The 22,550-nt window shown below is 39.8% G+C and overlaps 3 protein-coding genes across 11 annotated transcripts in view; 2 read left to right on the top strand and 1 right to left on the bottom strand.

Moving 5' to 3' along the window:
* The first annotated feature begins 1,672 nt into the window (after positions 1 to 1,672).
* Positions 1,673 to 10,744, top strand: pnn (pinin, desmosome associated protein). Its single transcript, XM_023951879.2, has 9 exons — positions 1,673 to 1,871; positions 2,291 to 2,368; positions 3,494 to 3,565; positions 4,412 to 4,481; positions 5,688 to 5,782; positions 7,123 to 7,198; positions 7,268 to 7,423; positions 8,804 to 8,942; positions 9,071 to 10,744. Exons 1-9 carry the CDS (start codon positions 1,759 to 1,761, stop codon positions 10,210 to 10,212), a joined length of 1,941 nt encoding a protein of 646 aa, XP_023807647.1. The 5' UTR covers positions 1,673 to 1,758; the 3' UTR covers positions 10,213 to 10,744.
* Positions 10,745 to 10,866: 122 nt separating this feature from the next.
* gemin2 (gem (nuclear organelle) associated protein 2) lies at positions 10,867 to 16,564 on the bottom strand. 2 transcript variants are annotated; one of them, XM_023951882.2, is made up of 10 exons: positions 16,310 to 16,564; positions 15,306 to 15,390; positions 15,087 to 15,176; positions 14,952 to 15,002; positions 14,745 to 14,861; positions 13,602 to 13,646; positions 12,617 to 12,685; positions 12,318 to 12,428; positions 11,755 to 11,813; positions 10,867 to 11,113 (listed from the first exon to the last, which is right to left on the bottom strand). In XM_023951882.2, the coding sequence occupies exons 1-10, from the start codon at positions 16,429 to 16,431 to the stop codon at positions 11,077 to 11,079; spliced, it is 786 nt and encodes a 261-aa protein (XP_023807650.1). In that variant the 5' UTR covers positions 16,432 to 16,564; the 3' UTR covers positions 10,867 to 11,076. The 2 variants fall into 2 exon arrangements, with proteins under 2 accessions (XP_023807650.1, XP_023807649.1); XM_023951881.2 differs by having other exon boundaries at positions 14,943 to 15,002; positions 16,310 to 16,563.
* The window catches only part of mia2 (MIA SH3 domain ER export factor 2), a 25,983-nt gene continuing 18,773 nt past the window's right edge, over positions 15,341 to 22,550 (top strand). For 2 of the 8 annotated variants that reach the window (XM_078940387.1, XM_023951877.2), the window contains exons 1-4: positions 16,589 to 17,106; positions 17,249 to 17,382; positions 18,170 to 18,256; positions 18,394 to 18,661. In XM_078940387.1, coding sequence (XP_078796513.1) covers positions 16,986 to 17,106; positions 17,249 to 17,382; positions 18,170 to 18,256; positions 18,394 to 18,661 — 610 coding nt within the window. In that variant the 5' untranslated portion in view covers positions 16,589 to 16,985. Of the gene's footprint in view, positions 15,406 to 16,588; positions 17,107 to 17,248; positions 17,383 to 18,169; positions 18,257 to 18,393; positions 22,028 to 22,550 lie in introns of those variants that run through there. The other 6 variants (XM_023951875.2, XM_023951874.2, XM_023951876.1 and 3 more) reach the window with 5 other exon arrangements.

Below are 22,550 nucleotides of genomic sequence, written 5' to 3'. Positions count from 1 at the left end.
TGGGGTTTTAGACAGTAGTATAAACATAATTGAGATTAATGTGTTAACGCAAGATAGAACATCAGTGTATTCTATTAGAGAGTATTTGACTATCTTTTGTGTTATTTTATTCAGACATTTGTAATCGAAATAATCTAAATGTCCCAGACATCAGTCAGAGATTCAAACAAATACCGAAAAAATCATGACCCCCAGCATGAACTGCATTAATCAGCACGATTTTGACCTCTAGTTTAGTTTTAACAAAAAGTTTAAGCAAATTTGACTATTGTTTTATTGTTTAAATACGGTAATTGTGAAGCAAAAAAATTTTTTTTCAAACTTTATTGAATGTAAAAATTCAATACAAAACAATGTTAAACAGTGAACAACAACGAAGGAACAAGCCAGGGGGTTTATACATTTTATGCATATATATTGAAACTAACACACAGATCTAATGTTTTGATGGCTTTCTTATTATCAGAGTTTCTTATTGTCTTAATGTATTGTTTGAACTCATTGATAAAGATTGAGAAATGAGGGGTATGATTCGTTACTTTTGATTTATGAATGTGCCATTTGCATAAAAACAACAAAATGTTAGTGAGGTACAACTGTTCTTTTTTATGAGATGGACAATGGGTGATGCCAAACATAATATTTTCTAAGTATAGGCGGAAGTCTGGGTCAATGTGGGCGGAAATGAAATGACAAACTTTAGACCAAAAAGTAGTGGAAAAGGGACATGACCAAAATAAATGTACAGCATTTTCAGGGTGTTCTTGACAAAAAGACAGGTAACATCAATATCTTCTTTGAACCTTTGCAGATATAGTTTGGTTGGATAGAATTTATGAATTACTTTGAATGAGATTTCTTTCACTTTATTGGTTAAAAAGTATTTTGCTGGTAACTTCCAAATCTTTTTCCATTCTAAATGATAAACTAAATTATTCCAAAAAGGAACTACATAAGGAATGGAGACAACATCCTTCTGGAAGAGTGAGCGTATACGGCGATTTGTGTTACGTGAAGAAGAAAAACAAATTTGACCTATTTCTATTTTAGTTGGATCAATTGGCAATAAAGTTGGATTTTGCAATGATGAACTTTTGAATAATGTAATAATACATTTAGGAATTGCTTTCAAAACAAAGTTAAATTCAGTTTTTGGTATTTTGATGGAGTATTTGAAGCAGAATTCTTCATGTGACATTAAAGCTACGTTTGAATTAAACAGCTGATGAACCAAAAGGATGTTTTGATTAAACCATGATGGATAAAATAAAGATTTATATCTATAAGTAATGTCTTTATTGTTCCATATGTAGTATCTGTGAGGAGAAAAATTGTGTTTGTAGATAAGTGACCAGGAAAGTAACATTTGTTTATGGAAGGAAGAAAGCTTAATTGGGATCTTTTGTACATTATAGTTACAGAATAAAAGAAAGTTTATGCCTCCTTATTTGGAGAAAATGTAATTTGGTATGAAATTCCAGATTGAAGTTGGATTCTTAATACAATGTCTTAGCCAATTTATTTTAAATGTATTGTTTAATGTACAAAAGTCTAGAAAGTTAAGACCAATTGTGAAGCAAATTGACCAATTTTTTTTTTTAATAAACCAGAAGGTGGCGGTAAAGAGCATGCTTGACCACACATCAACACATTTGACCGTGTGACACAAAGAAGACAGAAGGCGGGCGCATTGACAGATAGGCGGGAGTTAAAGGCGAAACCGAGCCGAGCACGTGACCAGTAATCACTAGCAACAAGATGGCGGTGGTTGTGCGGAGTTTGCAAGATCAGCTCGAAAAAGCCAAAGAAAGCTTGAAAAATGTGGACGATAATATTCGAAAACTTACGGGCCGAGATCCAAACGAGTCGAGGTAAAAATGTGTACAGACTGAAATGCGTTGGTGCTATTTAAGTTTTGTGCTGTTTTTTGTGCTAAAACTCACGAGACAAACGGCGTGTCTCGTGTTGTTAGCAGGAGGCGGCTAAGCGAATTGTCACATCCTAGCAACATTAATTAAACTCTGCAAACCCCTGCTACTCCAAATGCTTGTTTCATTATGAACGAACAGATTGTCTACCTTTGAATTCTAACGATGATGTATTTGCGTAAACATACACCGTTGTTTGTTGAAGTCTGTGTTAGGCCCAACTGCCAGCAGGCCTAGTAAGTCAGTTTAATACATTTTTAAACTATGCTTTTGCAAAAATAGTTGAAACCGCCTTTCTGTTTTAGCTCGTTATGCTTTTGTTTGGGACTGTTTTGTTTCTCACGTGGTTCATCCTTTTTCAGACCGGGCCAGTTCCGTCGGCTCAGCGGCCCAATGGCAGGCCTCAGCGGAGGTAGAGGCAGAGGAATCAACCTGCTCAGGTAAGGTGACGAGATTAACTTGGTGCACTTGCAGTAAATCAAATAAAAAAAAAATAAAGAAAGAACTTTTCCTTTCACCGGTCTTTGACTCAGATGCTCTAGGTATGAGATCGAAAGTGATAGGATAAGGAAATGCCACTTGATACTTAATAATCATGTCACACCCACCAGGCTTTCATTTGAATTATGGTAATGGACTACATAAAGGGCCTATACCACATTTGTCAAACTCAAGACCCGGGGGCCAAATGTGGCCCTCCATGTCATTTTATGTGGCCCGCGAGAGCATAAAAGTTTTTAATTTCTTAAAATAAAAAATAAAAATTGGTGTATTTATTCATATCTAGGGGGAATCTGCCTTGAAATATCGGATTGGGCACCTATACATTAGGACTTAAACACTGTAAATATAACCTAACCTGACAGAATCAAATTTAAAAGGATTTATGATAGATCAAGAAAACATATGTTTTCTATGCAACTGTAATTGTCACTTTAAAAAGTTATAATAAATGAGTTCTTTATCATTAAGTAGTAGTTACATTTATTTTTTCTTACATTTAGTTACATGTAAAAGTTATTTCTGGCCCTTTGAGGACAGCCACTATCCTGATGTGGCCCTTGGTGAAAATGAGTTGGACACCCCTGGCCTATACCACGCTATTCTTACGCCTTATCTAGTGTACATATACATGATGTATTCCCTTTGGGACACAAAAGAACATTTTATTTTAATTAAATATTAGTTATTTTTCTGAGCTTTTTTTTTCCAAACCGGAAGTAAGACGACTCAATCTCTAAGGCGTGGCCTTTTGCTCCGTGTGGGTGCCACCCATTGAATGTCGTCAACCCAGAGCCAGCCTCGGCAGTGTGTCTGCGTTTTGCTAAGGAAAACGAACAACCTCCAGCCTTTTGTAACGATGAATGTGCGTATAAAAGGAAAGCATTTTAGCCGATTACTGCTAGCTCTGCAGATAATTACTATCCGGTCGTACAAAACCGTACAGTTTTGGGCCAGATGCCAGCTCGGATGAGAAAAACAAAGGCTTACATAGATCTGGGTGTTATAAGGTCCCCCCCCCCCTAGGGAGAAGTTATTTTTTGATTGCCAATATGTTCTTTCAGGCGCAGTCTCTCGGACATGGGAACTGGCGGCCCCCCTGCCAAGCAAAGGGACATCGAAGGAGCCTTGCTGAGGTGACTTGTTTTTTTGTTTTGTTTTTTCCTGCTAGAAATAAGGATTTCTAGCTATTTCAGTAGGGACGTCCTGGTCATGTTTTCTTGTGCCCTATCTGGCCCACAGTCAATTGATTTCCAATATCTGCTGACCCCCCCCCCCCCCCTATTTTTTCTTTTATTGGACTTTTATCATTTAATACTTAAACAGATACTTATACTTACACAGAGAAAATTTGAGTTAAGTTTTAGTGACTTGAGAACTATTGAACATTTTTGAACAGCCGTGATTCATATGCCCATTAAAATTTCACATTAATGATTTTCTTTAAAAAATTGCTGTTCTTGGCATAAATATGAGTATTCGCGAGTAGCTCAAACACTATACTACCAAGAGTATTCGCTCACCCATCCAAGTGATTAGAATCAGGTGTCCTAAACACTTGGACTGGCCACAGGTGTTTAAAATGTTGAAGTCATTGATCCCAGACGACTGACTCCGTACATCTTTCTAGCTTTGTGCACCTCTTACTCAAACTAGCACCGCAATAAATTGTTGCGATCTGTTCATAATATGCAGACTCCTAGTAGAGTATTTGTCTGTAATAGTGAGCTTGAAATGTAAAGTGCTGATCAAAATAAAAATAAATTAAATATTTGATACTTCTAGGAGACATTCGATTTTCCAATTTTTCAATTGAGTAATCAACCATGTGACCGGGCCGATTTCTAGTCAGGTGATTGGATCGGGAAATCGCTGTATTTCAGGGTTTTCTTTTGTTTTTTTCTTTTTCTTTCTTTTTTATAGAATCTAATAAAGCTGTTTGCACTGATTACCTCTTTGTTGTCATGGCTGTGCGAGTTTAGGCTGGCAGGAGACCAGAGGGCCAGGAGAGACATGCGCCACGACAGCGACGATGACGATGATGTCAAAAAGGTAAAATGATCTGGGTTCATTCAGTATCTCACTATGGGCCACACCCCTCTGTTCGCTGTCTTCAGAAGCTTTATCACATTACGCCAGTCCTGGCTGGCAGACGGAAAGTGGCGTCCACTCTAGAAGGATGGATAAATAAGAGTGGGTCTCTTCTCACTCCCAGAACCATACTCTCTGAGAGCTCTTGAGGGCGAGTTAATCAATCGGTCCAAAAAGGGCAAGCAGAGCCCAAACCCTGCCCTCACCATGGACACAGTCAGGCTGCTGTCGAGAGCGTGAGCGTGTGGGAACAAGATTTCTGGAGCAGGCACCCACTCTGCTTTTGTTTTGTGTTTGCTGCTACATGCCCAGGATGCATTCACTTCTCTGGTCCCCCTTGTGAATACTGCACACGGCTCACTACACTTCACACGGGTGTCAGCTGAGGTGACCAGCTAGAGCAGTGATTCTTGACCATGGGGCCCAATCTTGGTCTGTGAGCGCCAACTAGTGGGCCGTGAAAAAAATCCTCTGCACAAGGGAAATCCTCCCACGAAGCAACTATGTCATGTTGGATATGGAGGCTATTATCTTTGTTTGTGACGGGATTGGAACCCCTGGCTAGTATACTGACTCATTCCACACGTGGAACGGCCTCTTCTTGAGCCCTGTTTAGGGGAATTTGGGTGGGTGACATGCAAGGTTGATGCCAGTTGTGTATTACCCCATTCTTTCACCGGATCCTATGAATAGGATGTGACCACACAGACTCTCATGCAATATTAGGTTTGGCTTTTGCGTGTGAAATATCTGGGTGCTTCTTAGTCTTCAAGTAAGCCTGTCTGACAATATATCCTTTAGTTAGATACCGAATGAATATTGAAAAAATTTTGAGAACCCTGGTTCTCTGAAGCATGAGTGAGGTTACCTTCTTGCCTTGAGCAACAAGAGGTTAGCGTTTTTAGACTGAGGAAAGGGTGACGTCCCGCTTATATTTTGTAAAGAATCCAACATATTTTATTTTTATCGTGTTTGTTTATCATGTTATTGGAGCCAAGGTGGTTTGATGCATATTCGCATCAATAGGTGTAATGGGGTTAATTACACGAGGAAAATAAAATCATAACCAGTTTTGATTCCAAAACCGGTTTTCAAAAATGAACTCTTGGACTTTTGGGTAACGAATACTAAAACATGACTAAAACAGGATTTGCTTGTTTTCTTCAGCCAGCGTTGCAGTCCTCTGTTGTAGCTACCTCCAAAGAGAGAACACGCCGAGATCTTATTCAAGATCAAACCATGGATGAGAAGGGCAAACAGAGGTAGGCTGACATGAATCTGTTTCAGACAGTAGCTGCGTTTACATGGACAAAAGTAATCGGATAGAACGCCTGATCAGAAGAAAAATGTGTTCGGAATACTCTGCCCTGATCAGACTCGTTCGGATCAAAATTTATTTCCGATCGAGATCGGTGGGTTATGCCGACTGTTGATCCAATCGTTGTGAATGTAAAAGGTTCATTCAGATCGTTGGTCAGTATTGCTCTGGTTTTACATAGTACATAAAAGGTGTTTCCCTCCAAAGACTGCTTTGAAACGCAAACAGGACCGACCGACCGGCTGCTCTGCGGATGCCCGATACACGCACGGACGCCTCTGCTCTCCGCCCTTGCCCGCGGGCTCCTCGCTTCTGACTTCCCTCCATCTCGAGGAGCGCTTCGTGCCCCTGGACCCTGCGCCGTCCGGGCTTGGCTGCTGGTGGACCAAGTGAACCGTGTCTCTGAGCAGAGCAGCCGGACTTATAGCTTTGTGTTTGAGGGGAAAGGAGGATGCTTTGTTACGTGTGCGCTTTATGTGTGGGACACTACGGACTGCGATCCGTCCCGCAGCTGTAGGTAAACGAGCTGCTAAACTCAGAACTGTGTCTCCCGGTAATACTGTGTCTCTGAGCAGAGCTCGGGCCGCCAGCTCACAGCGGCTTTGGAGCGGCGTGCGACCATTTCAAAGTAGAAATGTCGCCCAGTCCTTAGAAACTGTTCAAACAATCACGTGGATTTGTTTTTCCAGTCGTGTCCCGACAAAATAAAGGCTGATTGATGTTATTCCCACATATTTACGTGCAGCCAAGATGCAGATTGCAGCATTTCCCTGGATTTTATGTTCATCCAAGGCTAATGTTGTTGGCGCGTGTTAGCCTTCTCCTAACCCTTCTTCCAGCTCTTCCGCCACAAAAAAGGCACCGACCACACGTATTAAAAATGAAAGGATGAGCGAACAGGTGCTTCATAATAACTATAATAATAATAAAAGCACGTTTAGAAGATCATCTCTTATATTACCGAGCATATCCATATATGTATGTGGCAGCTCGGCTTGTTAACAGCGGGACTCCTTTCCTCTTCCGGTATTTTAGAGAGAAGTGCAAATGATCTGTTCCGACAGAAAGTGTGCCCCATGTATACGATGTTATAATCGGAAAAAGGTTTTCTGGGACCATGTACAGGGTTGAAATCTGATCTGTGATTTGATCAAAACATTTTCCACATGTAACCACGGCTACTGATAGAAAAGCTTGGATATGAATTTCACAAAATACAAAATTATGATATTGCTTCACAAAGGTTTTAAACTAGTTGGAATTTCCTCCCATATTTTGTTTCAGAAATCGGCGCATGTTTGGTCTGCTGATGGGTACGCTGCAAAAATTTAAGCAGGAGTCCAACGTATCTTCAGAAAAGGTGAGTTGCAGGTTTGTAAAGCATCTCACACACACAAAATCCAGGCTCATTCTGTTCCGCTTCTTCCAGCAAAAACGCCGTTCTGAGATTGAGCAGAAACTGGAAGTTCAGGCTGAAGCTGAGAAGAAGAAAGTAGAGAATGAAAGGAGAGAGCTGTTTGAGGAGAGAAGAGCCAAGCAGACAGAGCTGAGACTTCTGGAACAAAAAGTGGAATTAGCTCAGCTGGTAAGGCTAATTTATAAGAAGTAAAATGTGTTTTAAAGACAAGAGATGCTTTTCCATCTTTCAAAGTTTTTACAATTGGTTATACAGTATTGTAGAGTCTATAAAAGTTATGGCTAACGGCATGAATGCATCAGAACATTGAGACAAGAGCAAAATTAAAGACAACAATAACCATAACGAAGATAAAAAGCATCAACACAAACATTAGTCTTTTTTTATTTATTTGATATCTATTGATTTATAATTTTTATTTGATAATGTCGAAGCAATTCTTGTGAAATTTCTCTTGAACAAGTTTTGAGTCTGATTACATCCAAGCGAACCCCGGGACTGGTACCAGGAACCGCACCCTTACCCACCTTTCAAGGTGGTCTCGGTTTGTTTCCAATCGGACTGGGCTTCGGTTTGCTGTGAGATTCCTCAGTCTAAATACAATCTGTCCTTGGAGTGGAACAACTGGACCAAAAGGCCACCGTAGCCTGTGGTCACGTCATGTAAACACATTTAGAATGTAGCAACAGATGCGCCGCGGACAAATGTGGAGCAACGATTGTCGCATTATCAAAGAGGGAAAAAAGGATCCAACTCCTTGTTAGGTTTATTTGAACACAGCTAAAAATGTGTTTTACACTCTTTTCTGTGTCTCGTTACACGGCATGAGCTAATGTGACGACATCCTTTTCCTCAAAACGATGCCATTGACACCATAGACACTGCAATTCATTAAAATGTGATCAGATGAATGCAGGTTTAAGTTAATTTTTTAACATAATACACATTGCTTCTCATCGTTTTCCCTACAATCTGTGTCAAACATTTATCAGTGTAGCTTCTTAGACGTCTTCTACTGCATTGCAGTATGCCTCCACCAGATCAAAGCAGCAGTATAAAGTGTTGTCTGTTGAAACAGGCATTTAAAATTGTTCAGCAAAATATAAAGTTTGAATGAAGGACTGCAGTATAGTTGACTTGCTCCGCCTTCCTAAATCCTGACCAGTGAGTGAAGAGATTTTATTCACATGGTTTTGTTTACTAGCTTTGGTTGGAATCAGGAAAGGCCGCTTGACGGCAGTCTGAATACAGAGCAAACGCAAGGTTGAGTGCTCGATCCGGACCACATGATGCGGACTGGGTCTGGAACAAACTGTTTCCTAGTCTGAATACACTAAGTTGCAACTGAGGCCAAACTGCTAAAAAACGCGACTTGTACTCTGACAAGTACAGTAGTTGTTTATGTGACAGATTTTTTTATATACTGGTTATAAAGACTTTTTTTTTTTTGTTACTCCACTAGCAGGTACTTGCTTGTTCTTAGTTTTTAGTAAAATATAAAAAACACAGATGATTATAAATGTCTATCCCATCTTCTCCAAATACCAGCAAGAGGAGTGGACCAGCCACAACAACAACCTGTTGAAATTCATTCGCACAAAGACCAAGCCTCACATCTTCTACCTTCCTGGAAAAATGTGCTCCGCATCACAGAAACTCCTCGAAGAGTCCACCAAGAAACTAAATGGTCAGTCTGGTCTTTTTTTTTTAAAGAAAGAAGCTTTTTTTTTTTAAATTTACAGAATGAGATTATTTATTTGAAGAAGGCAAATAACGTGACCTTTTTCCTGTTTGGCTTTACCGTTTTCTCCACAGCTGTGTTTGAGGAAAGGCGTGAAGCTTTTGCTGAGCAACTCAACAAGATGGAGTCACGTCCCCGGCGCCAGATAAACCGCGACCAGGACACCAACACTGCCGCAAGGATGGACCATCCGGCGGAGGGTAAGCCAGCAGGTCAGGCAGCCAAGTTGACAGGTAAAAGGAGTGTCGCAGAGATGGAGGAGGAGGAAGATGAGGATGAGGAAGGTCAGAGGGAAGGAGATAGAATTGTGATAGAAGGGGATAATGGGGAGGGAAACAAGGAAATATTAGAAAAAGTAGAAGAGGAGGAAGGGATGGAGTTTAGAGAGGAAGGAAGTGAGAAAAAAGAAGCTGAGGAGGAGAGGAAGAAAGAGGAGAAGCAAGCAAGCCCAAAGTCAGAGGAAATGGAGGTGGAAATAGAAGCAGAGAAGGAAGAGGAGATGAAGGAAGTCAAAACAGATGGCAGACACGGGTTTGTAGACCTACAAGAGAAACCTGTAGAAACCCAGGCTTCTAAACCGAGGGAAAACCGCCAAGAAGCAGCAGATCAGCCCCAACCCAGCCTCGCTGTAGAGGGTCCACCAGAGCAGCCCCCTCTGACAGAGAACGCACATGCAGCCCAAGAAGCCCAGACATCATCCACAGCTGATGTCCAGGACTCTGCCAATGAGAATCGGGCAGAGGAGCTCAAATCAACTGAGGCCCCGCAACCGGTGCCCAATTCCCAAGAGGCCCCTGTCGTCAGCCCTAAAAAAGATGATGGTGATGGTGACAGGGGGAGGAAGAAGGCCAAGTCAAGTAGACGCCGCAGTAAAAGCTCCTCCTCGTCCTCCTCCGGGTCCTCGTCAGACTCCTCTTCAAGTGGAAGTTCCTCCTCTTCTTCTGGATCCAGCCGCTCCTCGTCTTCATCATCTTCGTCCTCTAACAGCAGTCACAGCCGCGGTAGAGATGGTGGCAACCACAAGAGGCGGCCATCAGAGAAAGGTACAGACAAGAAGAGGGAGGAGAGGAAGAGCACCAAGGGAGGAAGGAGTAGTAGAGGAAAGGACTCCAAAGAATCAAAGGAGAAGAAGAGGAGGAACGAAGAAGGCAGAGGCAGGTCTTCACGGAGCGAAGGGGAACATAAAGATAGAGATGGGAAGGACAAGAGACGCTGATGTGATGCGAGGTTCTGATTTTTAGAAAAAAATTAACGGTGAATGGTAAACAGACGTCCAGTGGTCATCAGTCTTCTGTTTTTAAAACTTGTTTATTTTTTTTAAAACCATGGGAGGATTTCTCGTGGTTGGGCTTCTTCCTGTTGGGTCTAAATGTCAAATTATTATTTTTTTTTAATTTCTTTTCCAGCTTTTGAACATTCATGTAATGTGGTTGGACAAAGCATCCGTCAGCTTGTGTCTGAGCCCTTTTCTAAAGATTTTAGAGAAACGTCATAGCATCTTTGCATCCAATATGTTTGAATTGCAGCCCAACATTTGGGAATGAGATGTCTTTTGGGGCTTTGGAAATGTGTTTTACGTGAATGTTGTGGGAAGAGTGACCAATCAAAGGTTGTTAAAATGGTTACGAAATTGTTAATCCACTCTGACACTTTGATCTATTTCAAGTGTGACTTGTTTGTTTTGAATTGATTACGAATTTTTTTTACTTGTAATTTGCTTCAAATTAAAGTTGAGCTGTGAGTGGAAATGTGTTTTCATTCCTGCTAAATTTTTTTTCAGAGGTTTTGCTTATCAAGCAGTTTCCCTAAACTTTATTGTGAAATCAAATGTTTCCTTGAGAGGCTTACACTTTAATGAACATCCAAAACATTCTACACAAATCTTTATTTTGAAAGTCACAACAGTGAAAGGATAAAAAATGAAAAATGCAACGTCTTTTACAAAAATAACTCATGCTTGAAAGAAAACATTTTAGTAAGCGTTCCTTTACCCATAGTTCTTCTCCAACCTTTCTTGGAAAATTGAGTTCATCACCACAAGAGATGCCAGTCCATAAAAACGGCTAAATACTTCAGAGCTTCACTCCTGGTCTGCCAAATCATTTTGTTCAAAGTACCTGTAAAGTAAAAAAAAATCTGTCAATGTCATGTATATAAAGTTGATATGGATTTATTTTTTTCTGTCCCAAATCTTAAGGCTAAATTAAAATGTACACTGCCTTGAAAAACTATTAGCTCTACGTATGTGAACTGTCTACATGCCGTTCATAATCTATAGTTTAACAATCTGTCCATTCAGCTTTACACTGTCCAAACTAGGGCGTTGCAACTTGAGGCCCTGGAGACACACAGCTCTCTAAAGAAAAACATTAAAAAGTTGTAAACTAAAGCAAACTTCATAAGTTATTCACATGGCCTAAACTATTCTAAAGTTTCTACAATGATAAATGCTTTTTGTGGAGTCATGTTGAAACATGAATCTTTCTTTTCTAAACGGACTAAAAAGTTGGAAGCAACGAATTAAGCGTCATCTCTGTATGCTGAAACTAACTGGAATTAAGAAGCGGGGCAAGTCAGCTGCTGGAAAGGATTTCCAATCCACAATGGAATTCACTGAGCTCATTTTGTGGAAGCAGCCTACGTGACTATTGACCCATGGCCATGAAGTTGATCATGAAAGTCTGACTTGAGTTACTTGAATGTCTGAGGGAATATTTTTAGAACTGAAGTATTTTTAGTGCAGTTTATGTGAGGTTACCTGGCAGCCAGACAGATGAGGAGGTTGAGGTGAGCGAGTCTGTCGTCATCCTGGCTTTCCTGTACAACAAATAAATAATAAATTAAACAGAATAAAACTTGTATACAACTTACTGTTAGGATCTAAAAAAAAAAGGCGCTGTGTCTATTGATTTAAAAATGTGATCAATCTGTAGATATAGTAACTGCAGTTTAAAATACATTATTTAGAAACAGCCTTTAAGTATGTCAAGATGAAAGCAAAATGGAAAAGATACAGTAAAAAAAAATTCCGAATGGACTTAGTTTCCATTCATAAATCTGTATATATATATATTTTTATGATGTAGGGAATCCAGTGTGGGTTTTTAGGCAAGACCCTTTGCGCTGCTCCCTATCAGGGTCTCCCTGTGCCTTGAAAATACGGGGTTGTGTGGGGAAGGGCATCCAGCATAAAAACTGCTAAACCGCCTGTGCAAATTCAGTGAAAGCTGATTCGCTGTTTCAGCCCCTAACAGGATAAGCCGCACGGTGAACACAAAGGGACGTGCAGCTCTAAGACCCAAAGCAGTGTGAAAGTCTTACCAGAGTGCTGCGGAGTTGGGCACATCTTCTCGCCAGCTGGCGGATGGAGGAGTGTGCTTCAGGCAGCAATGGCTTCTCCAAGCAGGCCAACAAAGCATACAACCAGCAACCCTTGGAAAACAAAACAACCGTTTATAAAACAGCAGAAAAATTTTCTATGTGGGAAAGCTGATAAATACATCTGTCTTTTAATACCACTTGTGTATTTTCAAATCATTTTGTAGCAGTTTGTGGACTAAGAACAATTCACACTTTAAATAAGCTGTAAAATAAATCACCAGGAAATCTAAATAACTTACCAACTGAGGGACTAGTTCATGCTCTTCAAACCAGCTAATAAGAACGTCCAGCACCATCAGAGCCGTCGACTGAACACAAAAGAACATCCGTCATCACTGTTTCTCTTTAAGCAACTGAATCTCCACAAATTCACAAAGGAGAGAGACATTCACCCTTATGGACAGAATGTCAAACATGCTTATAGATAGGGAGGAGGGTGAGTTGTATGTGGGAATTGTTAGCATGGAGAAACCCCACCCACAATTCCTGTCATCCATGTGTACACACTTAAAGTTTGCCCATATTGCATGGATGAAAAATGGTCATATATGAATATACGTGGAAAAAATGAAAAAAAGTTGTGGTCTTTACACAAAATTTTCACAGATGCATTACCAAAAACCACGGAAGAAGTACGAATGAACCACGCAAAAAATGCATAAAATCTATAGACAACAAACTGTGCGTGATTATTGCGCTGTTTATATCCAATTCATTCGTGATTTGTGTGTCAATTATGTAATTTTAAAGTGATATGTGCGCCGTATACGTGATTGAAAAGTTATACATCGGTGGCACGTGTGTAAAAAGTCTGTTAGATATATGTGGAACGGTCGTTGAAAGACACAAATTTGCATATGCAGATTTACATAATAATTGTGCATAAACTACGTAGAACACGCATGTACTGCGGAATTTCTTAACGGACCAAAATATGTAAATAGCTCAAAACTGAATTCACATAAAGACCAAAATTTCATATGAAGAAAATGCAAATGTAAGTAGTGGCTATGTGACATACAAGGCCATCATCAGAAAATACCACAAGAACATGTTAAAAACCCAATTTTCATCTGAGTGGGTCTTTACTTCACATTTCACATCCACAAATTGAGATTTTGCCAAATCCCTGCTCCTTTATGTTCTACATTTTTATAAAGCTTATTTACTCAAAAGAAGATTGAAATTACTTTTTTATCATCTGTTCAGTTAAAAAACAATTACCTGGTTTAGTCTGCATACGATGGTTAAGAATGGAGGAAACCCAACCTGAAAAAAAATGAAAACAAACACATCAGTAAAATCTAGTTTTCACGTTGTCCCTCAATGTAACATGCCTATTAAAGTGCCTTATTTCTGGGGCTGGAGGGGGGCAGTGGAGGCTTCGTTAGTTAGGGGGACCTGGTTGGGCGCCTGGAAGTGGGCAGGTGGGGGTACTGCATGGTCTTGGGAGAGTTTGGTCGGTGCGGTTGAGGGGGTCTGGCTTGGCTTGGGGAGTGGTCTTTTCAGGGGGGGTTAGGACAGGAGGAGGAGGTGCAGGCCCAGGTGCAGGAGACCCTGGGCCTGCACCTCTGCACTCTTCTGGTCCTGGGACGGGGTGGGGCAACCCTCTTGGGGTTTGCAGTTGCTCTGGGTGACACCTGCCATGGCTGCAGGATCTGGGGGGGGGGGGGGGGGGGGGGGGGGGGGGGGGGGGGCTGGTAGACTGGTTGGCTCTGTCCTCTGGGAAGGGGGTCCTCCATCAGGATGGGACTACAGAGGGTTGGGGTCAGCAATGAGACAATCATGGAGAGCCCTGGCTGGTCAAACTGCCTCGGTCAAGTTGGTGTGCTTTCTTGGCTCCTCTCTCTTTATGTATGCATAAGTATTTTTGTGTGAGCTGTAGTTGTATCGTGTATGTGTTGACATATGGAATGTGAAGATTTCACACAGGTATGTTTGTAACATACCTGTTAGCTCCTTTTGACTAATGCCTTAATCTGACAGTAATAATGATAAACCTCCAGCAACTTTTTGCTTTATGATTCTGAATCTACCCCCACTCTACTTCTTTGATCATGCTCCAACTTCCTTTAACCCCCCCCCCCTTTTCCCTTTTCAAAACAGGTATACAAACATAATCAATATAAATAAAGTTTACCCTCAAATACAGAAGAGTTTAAATAAATATACCCCTTGTGTGTCAGAAGATTCATGACCCCCTATTGTAACAGTAAAATCTCTCAAACACAAGAGGCCTTCAGCTCTGATCTGTTTGCTCAGCTGTTGGACAGAACAAGTTAACAAAAAAGAAAAAAAGTCTTATTTGAAACTTTTTGTTTCAAAACTTTGGCGTTTAAAAATTCTAACAACAGTTTAGTTGACAACCTTGCTATAGTCCAGTTCTGCCTCTGGTTTTGCATCTGTGGGGCAGGCTGATGCGCCCAAGTAGATCCTCTCTCCTAAACAAAACTTCTTCCAGCCCTCCTCATCTGTAAGGTTTGGCTGTAAAAGATCACACTTAAATATTATGCAAATGAGCACCTTTGACCTTTGCTAACATTGCAGCGGGATTTGACATCTTACCATGCGTACATTATTATCCAGAGTCTGGCTGCTCCAATGTTTTCTATTCTTGGTGATGCTCTAGTAAATTAAAAAATTAGACATTATAAGCAGAAATATAAGTGAGATATAAAAGCAACACACTGTTCTTTTAGTTTTTCTTACCCGTCTCACGTCAGAAAAATTACTGACTTGTTGTTGTTGCCAGTGAAGGCTGGGGGAGAAACCTACTGGGGGAGCGTGGCACCCAGCTACCTGAGACAGAAAATATGGTTTTCCAGATTATCATGTCTCTTGGCTGCAGAGTCAACTATACATGACCTCACCACACAGACAAAGCCTTAACAAATAAAGATTTGACCAAATAAATAGATTTTCACTTACAGATACATGGACTGTTTGCTTCTTCTTTAGTTTCTTAGGGTCAATTTGAGCAACCACCACCTCTGGACACATGGACGCTTCCAACCTACATCACAAGGAGGTGAGGGGTCACTGGGAAACACAGCTAATATCTTCTCTTCAATTTCTAAAACGAGTCATTCACAGATGTTGAAATCAATAATCTTTTTATTAGAAGAAGTTGAATTTCTTGCTGCTAAATCTTTTTGGTATTCAACCATGGGTGATTTAAATTGGGAAAAGACTAATACTTCTGTTCATAAATACTGTATTAATATTAAAATAAAATAGGTTTTATTTTGCTTTCTACCCAGTTAAAGATACACTAAGAAGATTTAAAATAAACAGAACAATTTTGTTTTTTGCCAATCAAGTAAGGAGACAATTTTCATTTATTTATTCTTTCTATGTACACCAAGCAATTTTGGTCGGATCTGCGTGAATTTATAACCACAAAATTTAATATAACTCTCTGAATTCTTTTTTTAATGTCATATTATATTTTTAATTACATGGTTTGCCCAAAAAGGTAAGTTTTGTTACTGAACTGTTCATTATTTTTGGGACATTCCTCATTCATACATATAAGCAGTCCATATTGAAGGCGACAAGAACATTTGATATTTTAAAGAAACGGCATATTATATTTTATTTACTTATATTCTATGTTCAAAAATAATTGGACTGGACTGATTATTAAAGTACAGGTGGCACGTGTTGTGCAACCTGTGTAGTGTTTTCTTTTACCTATATTATTCTATTCAGTTAATACAATAAGTATTGATAATAAAGTTTGTTGAAAAGAAACAACAGAAACACTTAAATATACTAAGTGGAGAGCTAATTCCACGGTTCGATACATAGACTGTAAATAGGAACTTTGGTTTTATACAATTTTTTTTATACCAATGCTTTGCTATTCTAAAGCATTTTAATTATGAAAACACTGGCTTTCCACTTTAATGAGAACAGAAGGGAGAACTTACTGGACCTGTCGCAAGTACTCCTGGGGGTTCCTCGGTGGACCGCTGAGGTCTACGTGCTCGGTGTCTTGTCCTAACTCCACCGGAAGCAGCCTTGGCATTAACTCCTCAACATCCGACTTCATTTTCCGCTAATAATGTAAAACTCTTAAGCGAAATCAGGACATTAAAACGAAGACTAGGCAGATGCTAGTATTTACTGTTGTCCAACAAGCGCCATTTTGTTTTTCAAACTAGATTTGATGACGCCAATTTTGTGCGCGAGGCGAGATTTGTTTCCATAGTGACGTGACAGCGCCTGAAACTTTGGCAGCGACAAGGAACGAAGTCCACGAGCATTTTATGTTGCGCATTTAAACACGTTTATTATACCTCAATTCAACCGCAGAAGCTGTTTAATAAATAAAAAAATTTCAAATCAAGTTGGTGAATGAAAAAAATAAACTTTTGACATTAGAGCTAAATTGTTTTGTTCTGCAATCAGGTTACGAGCAACGTTGTTAATTATTAGCTTCATGCTAGCGTTATATCTTATCTCCATTCTTTCGTTTACCACTAGTGAGGTTTCATGAGAGAAACAGCACAGAGTCAATGTCCACTTTCCTGAACAGCAGGTCAAAGGGATTTCTTCTCAAATATGGGACTTTTTCTATGATACACTCCAGCTAAAGCACCCAAAATGGATGTTTCCCTGCTACATAAATTCTGTTGGATTGTGGGTCTAACGTTTGTGATTTTGCCTCTTATAAATCCAGGAATGTTATCCGACTACAAGATCTGTGGAGATTCTGAGTGTGAAAGTAAGTCCAAACACTTGTGTCAAAATAGTTTGAAGTTCCTAAAAAATACTGTTATATTTTATGCATGAATTTAGCTTAGTTGGTTTATTAAAGACATTTTAATCATTTTAATGCAACTGATCACTTGTGTTTGTGTGTGTAGGCCTAATGAGCAGGGTTCAGGCCATAAGGGACCACAAGAGTAACGACTGCCGTTTTCTAAGCTTCAGACGTGGAGATATCATTTTTGTCTACCACAAACTTACAGGAAAGAGGGAGGATCTGTGGGCAGGCAGTGTATGTCCAATTTTCATCTCTTTTATATCTCTGTCGCCTCCTTATCATGAAACCTTAATGTAAATTGTCCCTTATCCAAGGTCTTTGGTTGAACAAAACAATATTCCTTATTATACAAAAAGCCTTAGTGTTTATTTGGGATGCTGACATCTTTGACTTTCATTTAACCGTTGGATGGAAGAGTTTTATTTTGAATGTTTAAATATAGTCATGTTTAAACTAATTTGAAAATTCTGTTAGAATTTAATATTTTGATGCCTGTTCTTGTACTCACGCAATGACAATAATATTGAATCTAATCTAATTTTTGTGTTTTTGACCTGTTAAATATGAATTAGATTTTGATTTCTTTAGTTTCAGAGCATCTTATCAAAAGCTTGTTGCTTTTCAGCATTTAAGTTTCACATATCTCAGAAAAGTAAGATACCAGAACTAAGCAATTTTTTAAAATATAAACATTCCCAGAACTTCTTACTTTTATATTCTTGGATCTAAAAATCAAAAGGACCAACATTTGTTTTAATCTCCAAAGAAAAAAATGACACAGCCTCATTGTGGTTTTTCAGTGTCTTTTGCCATTAAAGTAGAATTAATGGATAAAAAAAAGTCTTAAAACTTTAAAAGATAAAAATAAAAGCAATAATTCCAATCTTAACCCAATGGAATATTCAACATCAAAATAACTGTCTCCTTTTTTTATCACTTTATTTTTTTCTTTTATATTCACTTGTAAAGGTTGTTTGTGTTTGTTGAGGGAAATTCACTAAAGTGTTTTTTAAAAATTCAGATTGACAAACAGTTCGGCTACTTTCCAAAGGATGCAGTACAAGAGGAGCAAGTTTTTGCAACCATGGAGACAGCAGTGGAAACACAGGTAATTTAAATTATAATCATCTTAAAATACTTAAAGCAGATTTATTTTTTTAAACTACACTTGAAGTAATAAATATATTCTTTGTACATTTGTACCAAGTTCTGATATGTAAGATGTTGTTTTCATTTTTCCTGCAGAAATCAGATTTCTTTTGTATCGATGAGTTTGGCTACCCCATTGATTCGGATGATGACAATAATCAGGAAACCCCAAAACAGGAGTCCAATATCAATGTTATCACTAAATATTTGCATGAAACAAATCCTAAAGGCCCCCTGTCCTTTGATGATCTCTCAGCCGAATCATCAGTTCCAGCACAGCAAATAGACGTCCCAAAGACATTTGGGGATGAAGCAGATCCACCTGAAGAAGTGCATGAGATTCATGCAGCCTCGAGCAAACAAGGTGGGTCTGCCTCCTCTTCCTGGCTGAGTTCCTCAGTGACAGGATGGTTTGGTGTGGAGCAACTGGACGAACTGCCAAAAGGAGAGGGTGAAGATGAGAAGACAGAAAACAAGGATGAAATTTCACTCACCTCCTCTGTTAAAGGATGGCTGGGTTTTGAGAGAAACAGTGAACAAGACAATGCAGATGAAAGTGTGACAATCCCAGACCAAACAACTGATACCATAGCCTCGACTGTGACTGGTTGGTTCAGTTTTGGGGGCAAGAAAAGATCAGACGATGAAAAAAATAAGCACGATGGAGAAGAAACAGATGAAGGGGTTGAACCAGCTGAGAAATACAGAGGCAGACGGATGTCTTTGGACCTGGAAGGAAGTCAGCTACATGAAGAAGAGAAAACTGAGATGGGAACGCTAGGCTGGTTGGGAAGCAAGCTCTCAAGTGGGATGGGATATGGATTGACTAATCAGAATGCAGGTGAAGAAAATAAGGAAAAGGAAAAACAAGAATATCGTTTTTGGCCAAATACAGGAATTGGGGACATGTTGGGCTTTGGAAAGGAAAATGAGAAAGTAGATCAAGATATAAAAAGAGAGAAAGAGCAGGGTAATGTCTTAGAAGAACCACTGGAATCGCATGTAGAGACAAAAGTACTGGCGGCTCCACAGATGGATGTAGCAAAGACTGAGACCAGCAAATCACCTCAAGAGGAAGGTGTTCAAAAGGATCCATATACCCAATCTCCAGAGGATGTGAAAGTTGACAGCACTGATACTGACAATTACAAAGTAGATAATGAAGATGCATTAGACAGAAATGAGATCAATCTTCAAAGGAATGAAGATAAACTCCAGGTTAATGAGCTTAATGAAAAGTTCCAGATGAATGCAGAAATGTCATCTTTGAACAGCAGGATTTCTCTAAGAGAGAATAAAGACAAAAATGACTCAGAAGAAATCCAAGTGAAAGAAAGTAGATCTGAAGAAATGGTCAACAAGGGCAAGGAGATCTTTAAATCGGTGAAAAATTGGGAGCAAGATACTACCAATGATCTTGCAGATGAAGAAGTTACTGCTACAGATAATAATCCATTTTTCTTAAAATCATCTTGCAGGCAATCAGGGAAGGAAGAGAGTTTTAACGAATTATTGTCAAACTCCTTAGGAAGATCTGAAGGTAAATATGCACAACAGAATGAGAAAAAGGAATTTGTCAAAGTCACAACTAAAGAATACAGCCCAGCAGAATCCACAGATATAGAAAGCAAAAGTAGTGACGATAAAAAGGTCGAAGGTAAAGATTTCACTCAAAAAGAGACAGCAATAGAGGAAAACCGAGTCAGTGGTGATACAGAGGCAGCAACTGAACTCATCCAAGATGATGTCAGTTTTACACCTGATGATAAACTAAATTTAACAGCTATATATAGCGATACCTCAGACACAGGGAGCCATCAGGACAAGTCTCAAATTGAAGAAGAAGCAAAATCAGTATGGAGTAGTCGTAAGGAATCTGGATCATCCATTTCCGCTCAAAATGATGAAAGTCTGTCTGAATATCCCTCAAAGGAAAATGATGGGAAAGTGTCTTCCAGTGATAGAACATCAACAATATACAAGGAACCAGCTGTTAATATTATTAACAATGAAGAAATGACACATCCCCATGAGCAAGTGGAAAAAGAGACTTTAGGCTTTGGGGAAGATGTTTTGAGTCAGAGTGACTTAAAATCAACCCCAAGACCGGAAACAGAAACAAAGAAAATTGAGATGTTAAGGGGAGGGATAGAAACAAACGAGAAAGGAAACCATTCAAAAAAGGAGGAGAAGCAGCAGGAACTAAATGGTGACAACGAAGAAATGGATGAAATGAAGGATAAACAACAAACAGACACAGAGGGGAAGAAAAAGGAAGACAACATGGAGTTGGAGGTGAGAGGGAAAAAAATGGAAGCTACAATGGAGGAGGAAAAGGACACATCAGCAAGTAAAGATGAAGAGGTAGCAGAGCTGAAGGAAGAAGAAGGACACCAAGTGAATAAAGTGAAGCAGAAAGATGAGCAACAAGCAGATAATGAGAAACAGATGCTGCTGAAGGAAGAACAGCTGGTGATGTTGGAGGATAAGATGGAATATGAAGAGGAAAATAAAAAAGAGGAGGACGAAAAGAAAAACCTACAAAATGTAGAGATGGAAAGGATTTATAGTGACAGAAGTACAAAAGCCTTGGACAGCCATCAGAAGGAAGGAACAGGCGATAGCTTGTCATCCACCACTGGAACAGTAACAGAGTCTGAAAACCAAGAGTTGGAAATCGAGAAACAAAATAAGAAAGAGACTCAAGATGTTGAAGAAGTGATTGATAAAAGAATGGAGGTGAATGAAGTTGACGACAAGCGGCAGACGATACCTGTGGAAGCTGACCCCCTGAAATGTCCAAATTGTCCTGAGGAACAAGAGACTGCAGTGACTGAAGAACATGAGGAGGAAGGACGATCAGCAGATGAAATGGTGGGAGTAGAAGAACAAGAAGATCGAGGAGATTATACTGGAGAGAGGCAGGTTACAGAGTCAAGAGGGAATGATGACTCTGAAAAGCAAGGTATTAAAATCGATGGTTCAACATCTGGAAGTGACGTTCACAGTGATGGAAGGGAACCTTCAGAAGCCCCCTTTGACAAAGCTGACAGTCAAACTAGCCATGTGTCAGAAGAATATAAGAGGGGTTTGAGTACACGTGAAGCAGCAGAAAGTGAAACCAAAGAAACCTTTGGTCTTTTCAGAACGGCTTTTAGCTTTTTTAGACAAACACCTACCACTGACTCAAATGAGTTTGTTGAACTAACCAATACTTTCAAAAACAGTTCAGGTGAGACACCAGAGCAACTAATGCAAGAACCACCCCCAACCACTGATTTCCCCCAACCTCAACAGGTGAGCACACCCTCCCCAACGAAGCAGCCTCATCCTCCCTCTGCAGAAATCAACATTCTCCATGCAGCAGCCTTGACAACAGATGCACTTCTTGAAAGTAAAACCCTCACAGGACAGTACAATAACCTCCTCCACCACATGAACATGGACACGTTAACTTTTCTGACGGAGCTTTTTGGGCGACACAGGTTGGAGATTTTAGATGACATTCTAACAAGTCCAGAAGCAGAAACTGAGAAAGTGGATCTGTCCATACTGTCAGATATGGAAAGCCTTCTACATTACCACAGAGAGATTCTGGTTTCTTCCAGCGTGAGGACTGCTGATGCCACACAGGAGGACAAAGAAAAGACCAGAACCCTTGTTGCACTTCAGAAGATAGAAATGTTGTTGAAAACTGTCAAAAAGACTTCAGATATTAATAATCATAAAGGTATATGCATTATTTAATCTACATTGTCTTAAAGTTCCACTCCGATCAGCTTTAGATCTTTTTTTTAAAGCGTTCCCAAAAAGCTGTATTTAGCCATAGTTAAAAAAAAAACCTGTGTAGTTTTCTAGGACATAGTGTCTGCAGACCAGCAGTAGTTCATTGGAAATTCCCCTCTGAGTTGTGGGCAGGGGGTAAGTCTGCACCTACTTCCCAACACTCGTGCTAGCTTACAGCCCCTCACACCTTCAACCTAACAATACCGGAGCAAACAAAAATGGCGTCCAATATCAGGGCTATCCGGCCATACAGTTTTGAGCCAGACACCAGCTCGGAGGAGGAAAACGAAGACATATTTATTTGTCCACAAAGGGATGCCTCAGAACGGAGCTGAGCGGTGAGATTGTGGCTTGCCGTGTTAGCTTCTACGTCCCAGCTATAAGCTTTTTCAAACTGCATTTTTTGTCTGCTCCTGATTTACAACAAATTGAATAAAGAAATATTCAGAAATGCAATTTTAAGCAGA

The sequence above is a fragment of the Oryzias latipes genome, chromosome 22, assembly GCF_053564925.1.
Source record: "Oryzias latipes strain Hd-rR chromosome 22, Olatipes_Hd-rR_3.1".
Classification (NCBI taxonomy): domain Eukaryota; kingdom Metazoa; phylum Chordata; class Actinopteri; order Beloniformes; family Adrianichthyidae; genus Oryzias; species Oryzias latipes.
The sequence above is the reverse complement of the archived record's forward strand: the minus strand, read 5'-3'. Positions and strand labels throughout refer to the sequence as shown.